This window comes from Semicossyphus pulcher, unplaced genomic scaffold (genome assembly GCF_022749685.1).
Source record: "Semicossyphus pulcher isolate SPU_LCO1_2020_fin unplaced genomic scaffold, fSemPul1.0.p SCAF_14, whole genome shotgun sequence".
Classification (NCBI taxonomy): Eukaryota; Metazoa; Chordata; class Actinopteri; order Labriformes; family Labridae; genus Semicossyphus; species Semicossyphus pulcher.
In genome coordinates, this window is record NW_027211648.1 from 17,451,682 (window position 1) to 17,470,969 (window position 19,288).

The window sequence follows — 19,288 nt, forward strand, 5'->3', positions numbered from 1 at the left end:
GACCCTGAGTTTTTATTGGCCTATCAACAGACGGAGATCAGGGGAGAATAAGCCGCCGCAGCGCTGATCGGTGACAGATCAGACCTCTGCCGCCCCCCACCTCCATCACCCTGATCCTACGTGTGGCTGCCTCCTCGCTGCACTTTATGGTGCTGTCTGTCTGGCACCGGCTGAGGAGTGCTGGGGCCTGGAGTGCGATAAGGGCAGATTGAAACCAGCTGCTCACCTCTGCTCCTTCAGTGTCGGAGTCAAAGCTCTGCTAAGCAGCTCATATAGGATCAAATCAGTTTAGTCACTGCTGTCTAATTCGATAATACATTCCTGATAGCTGCATTAAAGACTCAAGCCTTCCACTTTCATGTTTTATTCTATAAGTTAGACATTTTAAAAGCTCCTATGCTCCTAAAAAATCCCAGTTTTGCCCCGGCTGCGTCGTTGTTCTTGTTTTCGCCAGAGCCCTTAACAAACACTCGAACAGCTCAGCGCTGACTCACTTCAAGAACCAAGCCCTCTTACCCTCCGAAGCCCTGCGCCAACACACAATCGGGACTTGTTTCACCTCGCGACGGCAACTCGTGGGAGATGCTGCCGTCACCCCAATAAAAGTCCGGGGAGGGAGCTCAATTACTCCGGGGCATTTTTCTCTGCTTGTAAAAATCATCAAATATTTAGGAAGAGGCCAGACGCTGTAATTTTGCCGTTTCTGTGAGGGGCGTTGTTTTATTTTTATTCACCGACCTCTGAAAGGGGCAGCGGTTGTCTTTGGCTCCGCTCGCGGCGCTCATTTAGATTTAGAGGCCATGATACAAAAGGGGAAAACAGGGTTTTTCCGCTGCAACAGGCTGGACTCAGATCTGCCGTGATGCTGCACACAGGGCTCCTTTGGGCATGTGAAAAAGGCAGAGTGTGTGTATTTGCAGGTTATTGTTTTTAAGCCTTAATCCACCACCGTGCTCATAAACTCCCTCAGGCTATGCCGCGCCTTTAATAAGACTTGCCCTGGGGCGGAAATTGTCTGTGGTCGCGCTCTCGCCAACCTCCCGCCTCCTTTTAACCATATAGAAACATAAAGACTTCACCATGTGTGTGTGCGATCGCTCATGCTGTTGTGCAGATGTGAGTTTTTCTCTCGCTGTAGATAACCCGACACAGGTTGTAGATGTAGAACGTGCTTCTATGAAAACAATCGCTCACCTCATCCTCGCCTGGTCGCGTGTGAAATCACCTCTGCATGTGGGTCCAATCAGACGAGGGGTTGCCCGGGGAATATGGGAAAAGTGTGGGCTGAGGGTGAGCCAACAGTCACTGATGCTTTATTCTTATTGCCTGCCACCATGTGCTCCACATTAACACATGGAACAGAGACCCACTTTTAACACAACCCAGCCCCTCACCCCCAACCGCAGCATCACCGGATCCAGGAAGCAGGTCCTCCTGGGTCGGACCATTAGGATCGGTGCCTGCTGCCCGTCTCCCCGCCTCAGCTCTTTCCTCCGGGCAATTTACAGCTCTGCATGTGTCCTGATGTAACTGATTATTACATGGAAAGACTAAGAAAGGCAACCCAGCGTCCTGCTGGTGTGAGAGCAGCTCTTGGTGGAGTTATCTCATTTTGTGTTATCCACATTTTCCCTTAAACCATTAGCGAGCTGACTCTCCGCTTGGAAGACAGATCTTAATGGCCGGTCGAGTAATGCTGCCACTCAAACACCGACACGGTCGGATACAACGAAAACACAAACGGCCATTAAAATGATTCCTCATTCCTCCACAGGATGATACTTTGATTGCATCTCTTCCCAACATGTGGTTTGCAACACATTTCGTTCCATGTCACACATGACTGAGAAGCTGCGGGCAGACGCTGATTATTTCACATATTAGCGTGGAGCTTTCATCGCCCTCTTCTCGGACCTCCCAGCTGGAGGCCGCTGTCATTCCAAAGTCTGCTCAAGGTCTCACACATGAAGAAACTCTGACATACAATACTTTCACCTTATCCCGAGAGCGCTCTCCATCGAGCTGTGGGAATATCCTTCCAGAAAGTGTATTTTTAAAGTACGTGATCTCTTACAGTATCAAGAATGTCACCACTTCTTCTCCAGCTCAGAAAATCATTCCTCAGCTGCAAAATGCAAATCCAGCGGGTTGGCGGTTTCCAGTATGTGTCCATCCATTCTCCCTCCATCATTTCACAGCCATTTGAGCCCACAAGTCTATTCTAACTATTTAAGTCCATCCCAGCGTTTCCTTTGAATCACTTTACGAACGACAAAGACAATTCTTGTCTCTGCAGTTTTATCAGCCTGTGGGAGCCCCTGTCTCTGACCCCAGAGGCATGTTAAAGAAGTGGCCAAGTCTGGACAGGAGCACGGACAGAGGACATTCTTAGAAAGCAGTCGTCTTCAAACAGCTTGTGGCTTCTCCAGCCCACTTTCTCTCTCTCTCAGTTGCCTTTATGAGTGCTCAGAGGTGAAATAAAACAGGTTTAGACAATATGACAACACTGTTCATAAATCACTTTGTTTTACACATCTGAGGTGCTACTTTCTGTCTCAATTGATCAGACTTACAAATAAGAATGCACGATTTGGGTTTTTCCTGATTACAGATAACTTACCTGCTTCTGAAAAAAGAAGTTAATTATTTGCAGTTTATGCACAACTCATCTCTATGTACAGATTCTATATAAAGATATAGAATCTGTGGGCACGCGACTAGATTTTAGTACGGGAAGTGTTCTGGTTTCTGTTTGTGGTACGTTTGTAGTCCGAGAAGTATTAACCAATCACATATCAGCAGGCTGTGGAAAAACAGTCCATGTGGAGAGCAAAAGCAGGTGGAACGTAATGCGGCGTAATGACATCCCGTCTCCCATGTGGTCGTCTGACAACGATTTAGCTTCTTAGCCGCCAAAGCCGCTCAGCGTTTAGATTTCCTGACTTCCTCAAATGCATCAGCAATGATCGATCCGACCTCTATTCAACAAACGAGCATTTTAAAAGTAGTTTTCTTCTCCTCTTGAGGACAGACCTGACAAAGCTTCATTTTTGGCTGACCGCCAGGGTCAGCCCTACACATGGGTCTGTATGTGACTGAGTACATCTCAATGGCGAATCATGGAGCATATTGGACCTCCACTTACACAACACTCTTTTTATACGGCTCTGGATACTTTGTTCGGGGAGTAGGCGGGGCTGCTCCTAGGTGAAAACCTAGTATGTGGCTGCCCGCATCAGGTCAATGTGCGCCTTTGTGAGCAATGTGTTACAAGGACTGTCCTTATGAGGCCGATGACAAGGTGTTTGAAAGCAGGTACGCGCTGCGGACGTAGGTGAGGACAGCGAGCGAGCAGCGGAGGAGCAGCCCCGCCTACTCCCCGAACAAAGTATCCAGAGCCATATAGGCAGAGAGTCACGTCAGTGGAGGTCCAATACATACGCAAGACATGATCCGCCATTGCGATGTCGCAACTCTCTCTCTCTACGTCTCTGAAAGTACCGACACTCACTCAGTCAAAAACAGTCGCTTCTCAAGTTGCCAACTTGTTACGTTCCCCTGAATGGGCTCGGGGATGAAGGGAGTAACAATGAATTAAAATCCAGGAAAAAGAAGGGAGGAACAAAGTAAAAGAAATGTATTAACACAAAGCGAGCTTCTGTCCAAAAACAAACAAAAGAGAAGCTGATATACAAGGAAAAGGAATATAAACCAAAAACTGCAACTAACAAACAAGCACTAAGGCCTCGAGGGAAAAAACACACCCTCCTTCCACAAAAGGAGTAAAACTAGAGACTAGCTGACATCCAACACACATGCAGCCGATTGGCATTGCATCTGAGGAGCACACAGGAGAGAGACACACACAGAAAACACGACACAAAATACACAACACTACGGCACGTAACACCAACTAGACTGTAAACAATGCAGCCACGGAAAAGGATGGCTTCAGAGATTGATGCGCACCTGACGGTAACAAAGGCAACAATGTAGTGAGCTTAGATGGATGACTTAATATTGCATAGCTTTCTGAACCCTTGCAGAACATGTATTCGAAATTCGGTCATGTTGTCCTCCTGAGGCCGTAAAACACGTCCACACTGGTAGCTACATGTTGTCACAGTATTGCAGAGTCAAAGTGCACTGGAGGAATGATCTGAGAGCTCCAATATTTACTTATTTACTCCTGCATCCTTTTCTGCACCTATGAAAAGTTATCACGTAGGTGCCTATTAGATAACATGTAAGCCAATGACAGTTATGCAGTATCTGTTTAAGGCAAAACAAAACATATCGTGCATCAGACATCAGACTGTTTTGTGGAACTGATTTAATTCTTTAACTTCATTGTCTGCATGTTTTCCGAATTTGAACTCACTCTTCCTGTTTTTCATCTTCTTATTATCACTCCGGTGGAGTTCCTGTAAGTCATGGAAACTCTGAATGGAATAGTTATAGAGTTTTGTTATGAAACTCAAAAGTCAACAAAACGTCCAATCAGGCTTTTTATAAAACAAAGCTCCGTTTGTCCTCTCCTCTAATTTCATAAAAACACTTCATATCAAGTAACCGTCCTTTCTGCCATAATGTTCCAAACTTAATGACTTACAGCGAATATACAAGCAGACTTCCTTTTATCTGTGACTGAGGACTTTCTGCTGACTCACATTTTTTTATGTCCAAACTGAAAAGAACAAGATGTGGTTTCATAACATTTTTAATAAAGTTTTCAAAGAAACCAGAACAAGACTGGAACGGATGAGCGGGCTTTATTGTGGGGCTGTTTATGCTCTAAGAACAAGTAAACAGTCATTAAAATGAATGCAGTAAAAATGGGAAGCGCTGGTTATGTCAGAGATTGTCAAAATAAGTTTGGTTAACACTGAGCAGAGAACAAATTCACAAGACTTAAGTGTTATATTTAATATACATATCGGATCAGACTCTCCCTCCTGCAGCATCAGTCTCTTTCTCTGACAGGCCGATATTAAATCATGTATGTAAGAAATGGCTAACAAATGTCTTAAAACAACAAGAGGCGGTGAGTCAGCTCTGCTGTTAGGTGGTTCGCAGCGTCAATGTCTTTCTTTCATAAACACTGACATATACCGCCGAACTTGTGTTATGATTTATTGCAAATAATAAACTACTTTACGCCAATGACTGTATATATAGACGGACAACGCGTCTCCATCTGCTCCCAAATTGATGCCAAAATAGCCCCTGTGATAGGCGCTGCCATCTTGCGATGGTGACGTCATATGGAGCCAGAGACTGCACAGTAGAGATCGGCGAGTGAAGCGGCCGTAGCCACTTCCACTAACCCAAACACACACTTAACTTCCCGAAAAAAACAGCAAGGATCCTGCACGCCGGCGTGTTTAACAGCAGAATAGCTTCTTTGTGTTGGTCTGAGGGTTCACAGGAATGGAAACTTCAATGACTGTAGTGATTGTTTTAGTTACGTTTCCACTCGCGGATCGTCCTCCGCTCTGCTCACCCGGATCTGATTGGCTGCAGGAGCCTAATTTGTCGACAGAAACCATGTTGGAGAAAAATTTATCGGACGTGTATTTCGATTTTATAGTTTGACTCATGTCCCATCTGTTAACATGGAGGAGGCGGGCTTTATGACCTATACTGCAGCCAGTCAGCAGGGGGCGCCCGAAATGTCTTGGCTTCACTTTTAAGGGGCTGTCATGTTGTCCATCTTTTTATACAGTCTATCGGTGTGTCCGAAACTGCATACTAATCATACTAATCATACTAATCATACTAACCATGACGTAAAATTGAGTATGTCTTGCGTTCCCATCTCATAGTATGCAATTTTGTGGATGCGAGAAATGCCCGGATGTGTACTAGATCGTCCCAGATGTTTGAGTATGAGATGGGAGCTCACTGGTTGTACTCAACCGCCCCCAAAATGCGGCTATTCAGCTTCTACTATTACATACGTAAACCATTAAGTCACGTGATACGGAGAAGACGGCTCTGAGTATGATGCCAACAGTATCCTAATAGTAAGGTTAGTAGGCAGTATGCAGTATACTGTTTGAGTATGTAGTAGGCAGTACGTTAGTATGCGGCTTCGGACAATACAGTTATCTCATACAACCCCGCTACAAACAAACCGAACTATCCTTTTAACAAGTGGTTTTCGTGATCGGATCACAAGTGGACAGCCTTAACTACAGGTGTGAACACACCCAAAATGGATTGAGGGCACATTCAGATCCGATCACTCAGGCCACCAACGGAGCAGGTCTGGGACGCATTCATCCACATTAAGCACCGCCCACTCTCTCTCTGTATCCACGGCGACGATCATGTGGATACAGGGGAGACCACTCGCCTCTCTTTCCTGTCTGATTTAACATTTCTCTGCTGTGTCTCTTGAAAATCTTATTTTAATGTATTACTCATGTCACTACAGTAAGTGTAATCGTAGTTTTTGCATTAGACAGATCGTGTATGTGTTCATTCAGTAAGGAGACTGCGTTTAAGTTTTTAATACGGGACGATCTCAAACTGACAAGAGGGAGAGACGGCGCGGGTCGGAGATATTATCCACCAGCAGTTTATCACAGTTTAAAAGTCATGCAGGGCAAGGAGGAGGATGCCGAGTTGTGACTGTTTCTCATGCTCTGCCCCCTGACTCAATAAGGTTGTGAACCGTCTGGTATTTTCCGTGCACAACCTTTATAAACCATAAACTACGTCCTTGACTCTCAGCCATCTTTCTGCCTGCACAGTGTCCGCACGCTGTAAACTCCTCCGTCTCAAACATTTTGCCAACATCCCGGTGACCTCATTGTCACTTCATTCGCTTGCAGTTTTCCAGACCCCCCTCTACACTCAGCTCCACTCAGAGTCTCCATAAATCTATTTACAAACAGCAAAGTTTGAAAGCCGTCTTAATGAATTGTCTGATCCGTACTCCTGTCGCTGACATGTTATGATGGCAGTGATTTCTGCTGTTATTGCGAGCGGGGTCAAGTTGGTAGTGGTGTTTATTTTGGAAAAGTGGCACCATGTTTACAGAGGCTGTTTAAAAGTCTATTGTGCAGAGCGGGGTTGTAAATATTAATGCTGCTCTCTCTCCTCTCTGCTTGCTGTCGCCTTACAGATATTGATGAGTGTGTCAATGAAACCATCTGTGGGAACCACGGCTTCTGCGAGAACACGGACGGGTCGTTCCGCTGCGAGTGTGACCGAGGATACACCAACCCGCCAGGAGACACGAGCAGATGTGTCGGTCAGTAGATGCTCTGCAGTAAATATTGATTCTCTGTCAAAGCTGAAAAGATAAGTGTGGTGGTGATGTGTTTTTATCCAACACTGTGGAAAGACCAAAACCAACAAAGGATCCTGCTAACAAGTACTTTCTGTGATGTCACTTGTTCCTCTGTGTCATAGAGCTCCACTGTTGTTCAAAAACACATGAGTCACACTGTTGTTCCTGGTGACATGTTCACTTTTTACAAAAGAAATAGACACTGTAGTTTTTTGTAAGTTAAACCCACATAAAAAAATCCATCCAGATATATCCATCCATCCATTCATCGACTATCTATCCCGCTTATCCTGTTCGGTATCGTGGGGAGCTGGAGTCAGTGTTTAGTGTTTACAACTTCATAAGGAACTAATACACTCAGAGTTGGAAGGTTAAAATGTCATTTTCGCTTGACTGACGCTTGTAGTTCTTTAACCAAAAATGGCTCCTTTATAGACCAAAACGTGGTGCAGTGGTTTGTGCTGTCGCCTCACAGCTAGAAGGTTCCTAGTTTGAATCCCGGTTCGGATGTAGGGGGCCTTTCTGTATGGAGTTTGCATGCTCTCCCCGTGCATGCGCGGGTTACACCTGGCTACTTCCTCCCACACTCAAAAGACGTGCTCGTTAGGTTCATTGGTGACTCTAAAATTGCACGTAGGTGTGAGTGTGAAAGGTTGTCTGTCTCTGTGTGTCAGTCCTGTGATTGACTGGCAATCAGTCCAGGGTGTAAACCCGCCTCTCACCTAATGAAAGCTGGGATAGGCTCCAGCCTCCCGCGACCCTGAACAGGATAAGCGGTATAGATGATGGATGGATTTGAATTTTAACTTTTGTAACTTAACGGATTTGTTCTAAAATGTGAGCACAATCACTTAAAAATGTTTCCCCTTCTTGGAATATGAGTCCTAGCACAAATGTTACTTAACTTAACCTCTACAAAGAAATGTATCTATAATGAATTTATATATGGTAGGGATTATTTTCTGTGACCTTGTCATGACCTTGTTTAGCACACGCCTGTGTACGTGCCAGATTCTTTCCCTGACCTCGCGCCCTCCTCTCCTGTCTTTCCTAGACGTGAACGAGTGCGAGATGAGCCTGGCGCTGTGCGGGGAGGCCCTGTGTGAGAACTTCGATGGCAGCTTCCTGTGCATCTGCCCCAACGACAATGAGGAATTTGATCCCATCACCAGCCAGTGCCGCTCCCTGGGTAATAGAGCAGGACCGGCGCTCACAGTGACTCACAGGACTTAATTCTCCGTCCCATCACTGGGAGACGGAGTTTTCCCTGATTTAATGAGCCGTCTCTCATTATCCAAACAATGAGGGTGACGAGGTGGACATGTCTTACTCCATGTCTCCTAGTGTATCTTTTTTCGACCTGGCTTATTCCTTTTGTTTTATAGGCTCGGGTTATGGTTGGGTGGGATGCCTGTAGACATTTGTGTTAGCCTAATCCCTTAAAGGAATGATGAAGTAACACCTCAAGTAGAGCCAAGTAAATACCCGTAGGGCCTAGTTACCGTAAACCCTTTTCCTCACCAAGACAAACAGGGATAAGGTGTAGCTGTTGGCCAGTAGCGCTAACATCATTGCTCTTTTTCATGCTATAATGATCCAGAGGTCACGGACATGCAATGTATTGCAATCTCAGAATGACAGAAAAAGCTTCATCTGTAATAGAAATATCCTCACGTCTCCAGCCTCACAGGCGTATGAGTACACGATTAGGGCGTATTTACATTATTAAGCGGCGCGCCCTCGGCAGGGATGTTTTCTCTCCTAAACCCCAGCTATGCCTTTGTGTACCTTTTTGCCACATTCCGCTGTTTGCTTTTGACGTGTGTTAATCAATCATGTGAGAGTGAATGGTGTTGACTCACATGCCAGTGTTTCCATTTGGCTAAGCCGGCAGCTTAAGGACGAAATGCCTGAGCCCATGCCTTTGGACGAATGAGCAGGCTCAGCAGAGGCAGGCGAGGGTTACGCACTACCTGCTGGAGGCGTGCAGATGCCACTTGATGCTTTTACTGTGCGATAATGTGCAGTACTACTAATGTGTATAATCTACTGTGTGAGGCAGGAGTTTTGGGCGCATGAATTGTTGATTCACTGCTCCTGTATAGGAGGAAATATCTAGTGTGGACCCTTGGTTGGTACAAATGTTCTGCGCAGATTATCTAGTAATGTGAGGGGTTTATAGATCCAGCCTTAAGACCTCTCAAACCGCGCCAACACTCATCAGACCACCTGTATAATATCAAACATGTTTAATTTTTACAATTAGTAATCAGGATGATTACAACAGTATTTTCCGGCGTAAGGAGGGAAGGAGACGGAGCAGTTTAGAATCCTGCTGAGGCTAACGTTAGCTAGCATACTACTGTTAGCACCAAACTAAAAGGTACGATCTAATCTCCTGTTTTTGCTGAAGAATAGACAATCAGTGTGCACGTCTCCCCGAACATTTTAGCATCAAACCTTCTGCAATGCAAAGCATTATTACAGCCGGCTGCAATCAGTCTCTTTTTTGTGTATACCTGCTTTAGAGATCATAAGAGATCCCCTTGCACACATACTGTTAATAATGTCCTGTAGTGAGTGATGCGCCATTATTTTCAAATTTGAAGTGTGTGCATGTTTCCGAATACAGAGAAGAATATCTGTGAATTTTCTCCTCGTGCAACCCCATTTTTAAATCAGACAGGAGTATTTTAAAAGTCATTTAGTCTGAGCCTGTACCACCATGCTTTTCTGTAGCTAACCATGACCTCTGACCTCCCTGCCCTAATAAAATACTATCTTTGTTCATCCACAGATATGGAATCCAGCCGCGGTGGCCAAGTCCCTCCGTCCAGTCCCTCATCTGAGGAGAGGAAAGAGTGCTACTACAACTTGAATGACGCCAACTTCTGCGACAACGTCCTGTCTCGTAACACCACCAAGCAGGAGTGCTGCTGCACGGTGGGGGCGGGCTGGGGGGACAACTGCGAGATCCACGCCTGTCCTGTCCCGGGAAGAGGTAGAACATGAGGCTGATTATCTGTAAACACGCTGTACCAGAATATAATCACAATAATCCGTGCATAAGTACCTTTTCTCTTTAACTAATAAAGCCAATTTTCTGTGTTCCAGATGATTATAACCAGTTGTGCCCTTATGGCAGTGGATTGTTACCCCTGCCTGTTTCCTCTGCACAGACTCTGGGAGAACAGCGCCCTTACATAGGTACTCTCGCTTTCATAAATACGAACATATTTTATGTTTATTCTTGTGCTTTTATAGCTTCCCTTCGTACAGAACGTTACGTTGGCACAGAGGGGTGCAACGTCAGCCTGTTTTATGTCCACCTGCATAAACTTTTAAAGCCTGAAAGACAGACACAATCCCTCGCCACGTTTACGAGGCTGTCTCTACAGCTAGCCAGAGCTTAATGGGATACCTGTCTGCATACCTGACTAATTACCACAGTGTGTCCTGACAGCTGCTTATAGAGCAGTGAATGACACCACAAGCAGGAACAGTGGGTAATACCAAGGTGCGACTTTCTCTCTCCCCTCAGATGCGAATGAGTGTGACATGTTTGGATCGGACATTTGTAAGAATGGACAGTGTTCCAACCTCCTTTCTACCTACACCTGTTACTGTCGCTCCGGCTTCTACTATGACAACATCCGGCTGGAGTGTGTGGGTAAGAAGTTAACACAAGGAAACTTCCTTATAACAATAACAGATACACTATGATGTCATTGATTTCATGAAGGGAAACTTTATTCAAGATAATTGGTCACATACGGTACGTCGTGTGCCAGCGTTTTGGCTTCTCTCATGAAGACTACATTTCCCTTAAACCTCATTGTTTTCAGGTTCAAATCTGATTCATCTTTAAGCTGACAATCTTTAAATCTTATTTGTGCCTCTCTTTGTAAATGTGTGTTTAGACTATGATGAGTGTGGATTTGGTAACGCCTGTGAGGACGGAGCTTGCGTGAACACAGCCGGCTCTTTCAACTGTTTCTGCAGTCCTCCGTTAGTCCTGGACAGCACACGGCGGCGCTGCATCGGCCTCAACACCACAGAAGGTTTGACAATACGTAATATTGAGGTGTTACGTTTTTCAGAGGTAGAACTTTGAGGACAGTATATATGTTTATATGCTTTTATTTCACCACAGCAGAGTGAGACTAAAGTAATGTGGACAGCTGTATCTTAAGTTTATATTTTTTAATCTGTATCAAACTATCGTCATCCTATCCCCCAGACACTCTAGAGCCTGATAACGACGTGCACATGGACATTTGCTGGCAGCGTCTGCAGGGAGACAACATGTGTTCAGAGCCCCTCCATGGACGCAGAACCACCTACACCGAATGCTGCTGTCTGTACGGCATCGCCTGGAGCGGACAGTGTGCCTTCTGTCCCCGGAGAGACTCTGGTGAGAGACAGGATCCACATAATAGATACTGTTTAAATAACTCATGCTTGTTATTAAATCCAAAACACACCTTTGTGCTCTGTGTGCTGCTTTATTCAGACGACTACGCGGTAATGTGCAACCTGCCTCGGAGACCAGGCTCAGACAGTCTGCGGGAGCGGCCAGGATACGAGTACGGTATCGAGGGACCGGAGGATCCTGTGGAGCCTTTTGTTCCTCCATACTTTGATAACTACGGCAGCCCTGTGGGACCATATGACATCCCTGAGAGCGTTCCTCTCTTTAACGACAATGACTACAACGTTCAGCAGCCGCCTGTCCGTGTCCCCGTTTCCAGACCACGGGAGAACCAGCCACGACCAGTGGATCCATATCCTGGTGGGTGTTTAGTCTTTGATAAGGACACACTGTGTATAAATATGTGTAAACTAGTAGTTTCAGCTCGTAATTATAGTGGTCCAGCACATAAATAAACTTTTTCGGATCACTCTCAAGTCTCTAATAGTACTGTTTTCTGCCGCAGCAGGCAGCTGTTTTTGTTTGCTGTTGTTAAAAGCACAATACCTACTTATCAGCAAACAGCAGACAGACACAGGCAGCAACTAGCTGCTGTACAAAGAGATTTATTTACATACTGTATTAAATATTCTGGAAAGAGAAGAGGGGCGCTAACCTGAGTTTAGGTTTACTTTCTGCCCACTGTACTGGTTAGATGCTCTTGAGTAAACCTAGGACTGAAGGCAGCATAGAGATTAAGGATACCTTCTTACTTAAGATCACCGACCAACTTTAGGAACAATCTACACCCAACTTATTCAGCAATTAAAGAATGATCCAGAAGATTTTGTTATATGCGTTTTCTTACATCTGCCTGTGTCCAATCAGAACGCTACGAGGGCTTTGAGGGTCTCCGAGCAGAGGAATGCGGAATCCTAAACGGCTGTGAAAACGGCCGCTGCGTTCGTGTGCGAGAAGGTTACACGTGCGACTGCTTCGATGGTTATGAGTTTGACCTAAACAAGATGGCCTGTATAGGTGAGTCCTTTCCCATCTGCTTTTCTATCTTCTTCAGACCACCCACATTGAGACGTCCTAGATGCAATACAGAATCAATCACTTCATTTAATCTGGTTTCAAAATGTGGTCTTGGATCTTAAAAGCTCTCCCCTCAGGTTTGAGCCTTGTGGAGCCAGGTTTTGGATTAATTTCAGTGAGGTAACTCTTTCATGCAGTGAATCATCAAGCTCAAGGAGAAGCTTTGTATTTAACAACCTTGCATTTAGTTATATTTTATGGTGAAAGTAATGAAAGCATCATACCTCAAAGCCCCTGTGTGTTGCCCTCTGATTTGAAATTCCCCAGTCACACGCTGCCAAGAGTAAGAAGGCCTTGAATCTTGGCCACTGGCTGTTACATGAGATATATTATCTTTTAAGTGTTCTTTCTGTGTTTTGTAAGAAAGCGAGACTGTCTTGTTGTAATGAAACGCTCTGATTACAATATTCTGTCTGCATACAAGCTTATCAGCTCCAAGGCTTTCCCGAGCAAGGTGATTGAATTCCAGCTCTGTGGAAACATGTGGGAGCTGTGCAACTTGTGCCATGCCTCCTTTTATAAATATCACCGCTAGCAATTCCCCCAGTAGAGCATGACATAAACAGAAGGAGGGTCGTTCAAGATTGACTGCTACGGAATGACAATCAGACCTCCCGTGCTTAAAAGGGGAAAGAGAAATCACTTGAAGGCCAAGAGGAAACATAATCCAACGCATTGTTACTTTTACCATCATTCTGAATGGTTGAGTGCCGGAAAGGGCCGGGATTTAAAGTTCACATTGGATCCAGCCGACACGCAACATGACGACATGTTTGATTAAAGATACACAAGAGGAAATATTATGCAACACATCAATGGTATAAAGCAAAAACCTTGTACCTCCAAATGTGAGCTTGTTTCAGGCTCAGAAGACTAGAAAGGCGCTACATAAGTAAGGGATAATGTTTCATGAGCAGGTTGAGTATGGCAGCATGGAACACCGACAGGGTGAGAATCTTGTCTCGCATTAAAATGAGCTAACCTAGCTGTTTTTACTCACATTGAAATGAGCTAGCTGTTTTTACTCACATCAAAATGCGCTAAGCTAGCTGTTATTACCCACATTAAAATGAGCTAACCTAGCTGTTTTTACTCACATTAAAATGAGCTAACCTAGCTGTTATTACTCACATTAAAATGAGCTTAGCTAGCTGTTTTTACTCACATTAAAATGAGCTAAGCTAGCTGTTATTACTCACATTAAAATGAGCTAAGCTAGCTGTTTTTACTCACATTAAAATGAGCTAAGCTAGTTGTTATTACTCACATTAAAATGAGCTTAGCTAGCTGTTTTTACTCACATTAAAATGAGCTAAGCTAGCTGTTATTACTCACATTAAAATGAGCAAACCTAGCTGTTATTACCCACATTAAAATGAGCTAACCTAGCTGTTATTACTCACATTAAAATGAGCTAAGCTAGCTGCTTTTACTCACATTAAAATGAGCTAAGCTAGCTGTTTTTACTCACATTAAAATGAGCTAAGCTAGCTGTTATTACTCACATTAAAATGAGCTAACCTAGCTGTTATTACCCACATTAAAATGAGCTAACCTAGCTGTTATTACTCACATTAAAATGAGCTAACCTAGCTGCTTTTACTCACATTAAAATGAGCTAAGCTAGCTGTTATTACTCTCATTAAAATGACACTGATGGGAACAGGACCACAGCAGCTAATTGAGGTTTTCTGTCTCAACACCGTCAGAGTCTGTTGACATTTTCTTTTACATTCACCGGCTTTAAACACCGCTGTATCCTGAACCGTGTTCTGTTTAATGTTTCCTTATGTGCTGTGCTCAGTTTTGTAGATCTCTCTGTCGTAGCCTTCAGTTTCTGCATCATTTAGCCTTTATTGCTTTCTCTCTGCTGTTTTTGTCTCTTTTCTTTTTTCCCCTCTGTAAACAGATCAAATTTATGGGACTTCTTTCAGCTGATTGATATGATTACAGTTAGTCAACCGGATTGTGTGATCCGAGCGCCACATCCCTAGCAGCGGTCTGTTCTTCATAACAACTGTCTGGCAGAGCTTGGAATGCCACAATTAACCAATCAGAATCAAGTATTTAACACAGCTGTGTAATAAGTGCAACATTTTCAACAATCTTACTTCAGGTTCATTTAGTAGTTGTTATAGAGCTTTTCATACGATCTTTATCAGCACATGGATTCTCCCAGGTATCATGGAATTGTAAAGGGGTGCAACTATCAGTTATTCAGCATCTGGTCAAACGACTGTTGAAATGAATGTTGTGTCTCACCAAAGGCCCAACAATATGAAGTCATTACAATACTTTAGACACACTGTGATACTACTGTGAATTCAAGGAAAACTTTCTGGTCAGTTGGTCATCCACAAACAGACAGACTGACACTGTCATCAGAACCTGCCATAAATGCTGCCATGGATATTTTCAAACAACGCAACTCATGCTACCCATTTAGAAACTTTGGGAATTATAATGTAAATACTGTTTAACAGAGAACAAAGCATGATTTATCCATCTTTCTTGAACCAACTTCATACTGATCCTGCTGACTGTGACCTCTGACCTCAGCTGACCTCACCAGAAAACACTCTAGCACTAGCTCCATCTAGTGGAGCCACAAAGCAACAGTTTTTCTCATTTTATTACCATGAAGATTCATGAAGCTCTAAAATTGTAGATGAAGAGGTAGGTGGAAGAAAAGGAGAGAGAACAAGACAGAGATAGGGGAAGTAATGGAAACAGGAGGGAGAGAAGAGAGAAGCTAGGAAGGAAGGAGGGGGCAAGGGAAGAAGAAATTGAAAGGGAATGGAAGTGAGGAAAGAAAGGGGGAGGAGTGGGAGAAATGTCGAATGGAGAAAAAGAAAGAAGAAGAAAGGAAGGATGGAAGATGGAGGAAATAGAGGGTGGGAGGGGAGGAGAAAGAAAGAAAGCAAGAAAGGAAAGGAAAGGAGTAAGGAAGGAGGGAAGGTAGAAAAAAGTGGGAGAGTGGATGAAAGGGAGGTAGGGAAGAATAAAGGAAGGGAGGAAGAAGAGAGATGAAAAAGGAGAAGGAAGAAGAGATGGTCAACAAAGAGGGAGAGCAGACAAAGGAAGGAAATAAAATGAGAACTTTGAATGCCTGTATCCCACCGTGCAGCAGCAGATGTGGCGCGGGCAGCTGTTTCAGCTGTGCGAGCTTCCTGCTCACTAACTCTTCACTTCTTCTTCTCCCGCAGACATCAACGAGTGCGAGGACATCAGCGACAAGGTGCCCTTGTGTCAGAACGGGCAGTGCTCCAACACAGAAGGGTCGTACAAGTGCACCTGCTTGGAGGGCTTCGTGGCGTCTGCCCAGCCGCACAAATGCATCCCGGCGATCCCAGAGTCCAGGCCAACGGAGACGGGAAACTGAGACAGTGACTGTTGGAGCGCTGACTTCTCCTGCTCCCTTTAAAGATCACCTTACACCCTTCTGCCTTTCCACAGTTACGCCGAGACGTCCAAACTCGTTTCCCTACAAACCACACGCACATACATACAAAAGCACACACACACTTGCATCAGACCCCCCTCAAACACACCCAAGAGGACCAGGAAATGTGCAGTGAATGTATCACATGGGATTTAGTATCCACCAGACATCCATTTGCCTTAAAGGGATTTTGTGGACTGATCTTTTTTATTCAGTAACCCCAGGCAATTTGATATGCAGATATACTTTCCACATTATTTTCTCTGTCACTTTTTTGTGTTGTTATTTATTTCATTTACATGACGGGCCTCTGCAAAATAAGAAAGCGACCTATTTCAGAGGGCATACTTGATTCCTCTTGTTTTATGTGTCTCACAAATTGACTGTGTGGGGAGAAAACAAACGTGTTTTGTAAAAGAAGGAATGTCAGAGAAATCAGCCACCCATAAATCATCTTCACCTCTCACCAATATAATCTGTCACATCCATCGTAATTAGCATTGGCCTCGGACTAAATAGACGCCAGAGCTGACACACAAACCAAGAAAGACAGACGTTTTCCTCTCTATTCTTCAAGATCGACTACGAGCTGAAGTGGAAGAATCTCTGGACCAAGAACCAGGAAGTCAACATAAAACTTTACGTGGACCTGGAAAAGACTGTAGATGTATATGATGATATGTGTGATGTTATGAAAAAGGTGCAATAGGTAAAACCTGCCTTCCTCTGTTTGATTTTAATACCAGCAATGGAGTTGGAAAACAAGGACTCGGTTGCTGATCCCAGATTATTTTTTCTCTTTTTTTTAACAGTATTAACTTGTTTTCTACTTCTGTAAAAATCAAAGTTTTATTCTAGTTTCTCGCCTAACCTCTAAATCTACAGCTAAACTATCCACAACTATCACAGCTTAAAGTGAAAGATCGGTTTTATGTGCCATTGTAACAAAAGGATCTCCCATCACACCGTTCCCATATGGGCATCTCATATAAACACGAAGGCTTTGTCGGAGAGGTTTGGTATATTTTGTACAGATCTAGTACTATGTATTATTTTTGTTACATATTCTCTTAATGCATTATAGCACAAACAATATTTTCTTTGACATAAAGCATAAAAATGTAAGAAAAATCTGGCATTATAGCTTTGTAGATTTATACGTGTCTGTACAAATGTTTTTTAAAGCATATCTTTTTATGTAAGAGGAGAGTGGCTGACACTGTACCAGAGGAACTGTGTGTATACCCTGCCCTGTGGAGCAGACAATGAAATATATTTTTTGGAAGTGGCAGCACTGTTCTTATCACAGATATTTTGTCTCTTCAAGTTCATTACAAAGACAATGCTTTTGAAATGCAAGCGCCAACGTCTATGCGTGCACAAGTTTATCGCTAAATATTAGGTGATTGTGAACATTATTTCTTTTAGTCGCTGTTGGATTCAAAGTCATGAATGTATCATTGACAACATCCACCTAATAATCCGGTTTCTGAACTCCTGCTCACACATTAATGTCTTTTATATTCAGGTTTAGGAAAATAATGGCATTTTTTGTCTAATGGACTGAACTTCTCTTAAGAAATCTCAGCAGCAAAGAAACATAAAGTCTAATTCTAACCTGAGGATGAAGAAGTTAATGACGTCATCCTTCATCATGCATTCATAGCCTATAAACTCATCGTTGTACAAATGTTTCCCCTTGATGTCCACTCTACTTACTCTACTGTGCTCGCCTGAACCGGACCAGAAGTCTAACAAAGTTGGAATATTTAAAGCCTTTAAAAACCAAGAATAACTTGAGATAGATGTCTTCTTGTAAAGCTGTGGTCATTTGAAATATCATGCTCATTCATTATGTTTACCTCTTGACTGTAATCACTATCAGTCATCAAAATAAAAACATAAAAAATACAAGTCTCTGGACAGTTACTGTGAAAATGGCACCAAACACACCATGCAAATACAAATTATTCACATGGAGATTTGCTGCTGTGGAAGTTTGTGAGTTGTAGGAGTTAAAGTAGTATACTACAACTACTTGATAAAGACAGTAGATGTTCAGGTACTTCACTCTGGTAAAGTACAATGGTCTGTTACTATTGTTCTGTTGCTATTAAAGTTATTTTTTTCAAGTAAAGGTACAGAATTCTTACCACTAATTATACCTTTTTAGATATATCTTGTGATGCACCTGGACATATCATCAGTGATGTTACCTGGGGTCATTGGGTGTTTCGGGTCTTTCACAATCAACCACCCTTACTCAGGTGATCCAGTTAGGGCTGACCAGGCACCAGCTTGTGACCAGGTAGCACTACCCCACCCATGGCTCTCCTCTCCTGATCCACAGTCACCTTAAAGCAACTTCTGTTGCCTCTGGCCTGCGAACCCTCTGCAACCCACCAATTATACCTAAAGCAATTAATTTTTTTAATGCAGAAGGGCCTCTTTCACAGCAGTGAGCTAAGCATAGGTTGAGCTTATAAAATGTTACATTTATTACAATGTGACATTAAATGTAAATGACTGATTTTAGAATAAAATCTTAATTAGCAAAGTGGTTACAACTGCCTTAATGAATTAAGCGAAAAGAGTCCATTATTTTCCTATGAAATGTCGTATTACTTAGCAAAAATGGAGAGTGAAAGATACCTCAAAATACATAAGATACTTAATTTTTAGCAAAAGTGTTAAACTCAAAATCTAAAAAAATTAACCACATTTTATATTTATTATATAGGATATTATAGTGTAGACCGTAAACAGAAATACCCTCTGTACAAAATCTTCCATTAACAACGACCAATACAAAAAATAATTTATGATACTTTAGCTCCCTCTAGTGGAATTGAAAATTATCTGCTTTTCCAGTTTTTCCAAAACCATTTTCCATTGGTTTGCCGGGGACGAGAAGTAATTCCTGAAGGATTCTGGGAAATTGTGTTCCTTTTGCAATACCATTCACATATGACTAATGCAGCGGAATACAGCTCCCAGAAACCACTTCGCCTCATACGTGTTTCGTTGACTTGAACTA

At 43.4% G+C, this 19,288-nt stretch overlaps 1 protein-coding gene across 1 annotated transcript in view; it reads left to right on the plus strand.

Moving 5' to 3' along the window:
• LOC138590908 (latent-transforming growth factor beta-binding protein 2-like) overlaps window positions 1-18,144 on the plus strand; it is a 90,109-nt gene extending 71,965 nt beyond the window's left edge. The window contains exons 32-41 of the mRNA XM_069661332.1: window positions 7,133-7,261; window positions 8,355-8,489; window positions 10,098-10,301; window positions 10,415-10,507; window positions 10,842-10,970; window positions 11,221-11,361; window positions 11,541-11,714; window positions 11,814-12,092; window positions 12,600-12,749; window positions 16,016-18,144. Coding sequence (XP_069517433.1) covers window positions 7,133-7,261; window positions 8,355-8,489; window positions 10,098-10,301; window positions 10,415-10,507; window positions 10,842-10,970; window positions 11,221-11,361; window positions 11,541-11,714; window positions 11,814-12,092; window positions 12,600-12,749; window positions 16,016-16,191 — 1,610 coding nt within the window. The 3' untranslated portion in view covers window positions 16,192-18,144. The remainder of the gene's footprint in view (window positions 1-7,132; window positions 7,262-8,354; window positions 8,490-10,097; window positions 10,302-10,414; window positions 10,508-10,841; window positions 10,971-11,220; window positions 11,362-11,540; window positions 11,715-11,813; window positions 12,093-12,599; window positions 12,750-16,015) is intronic.
• Window positions 18,145-19,288: the final 1,144 nt, after the last annotated feature.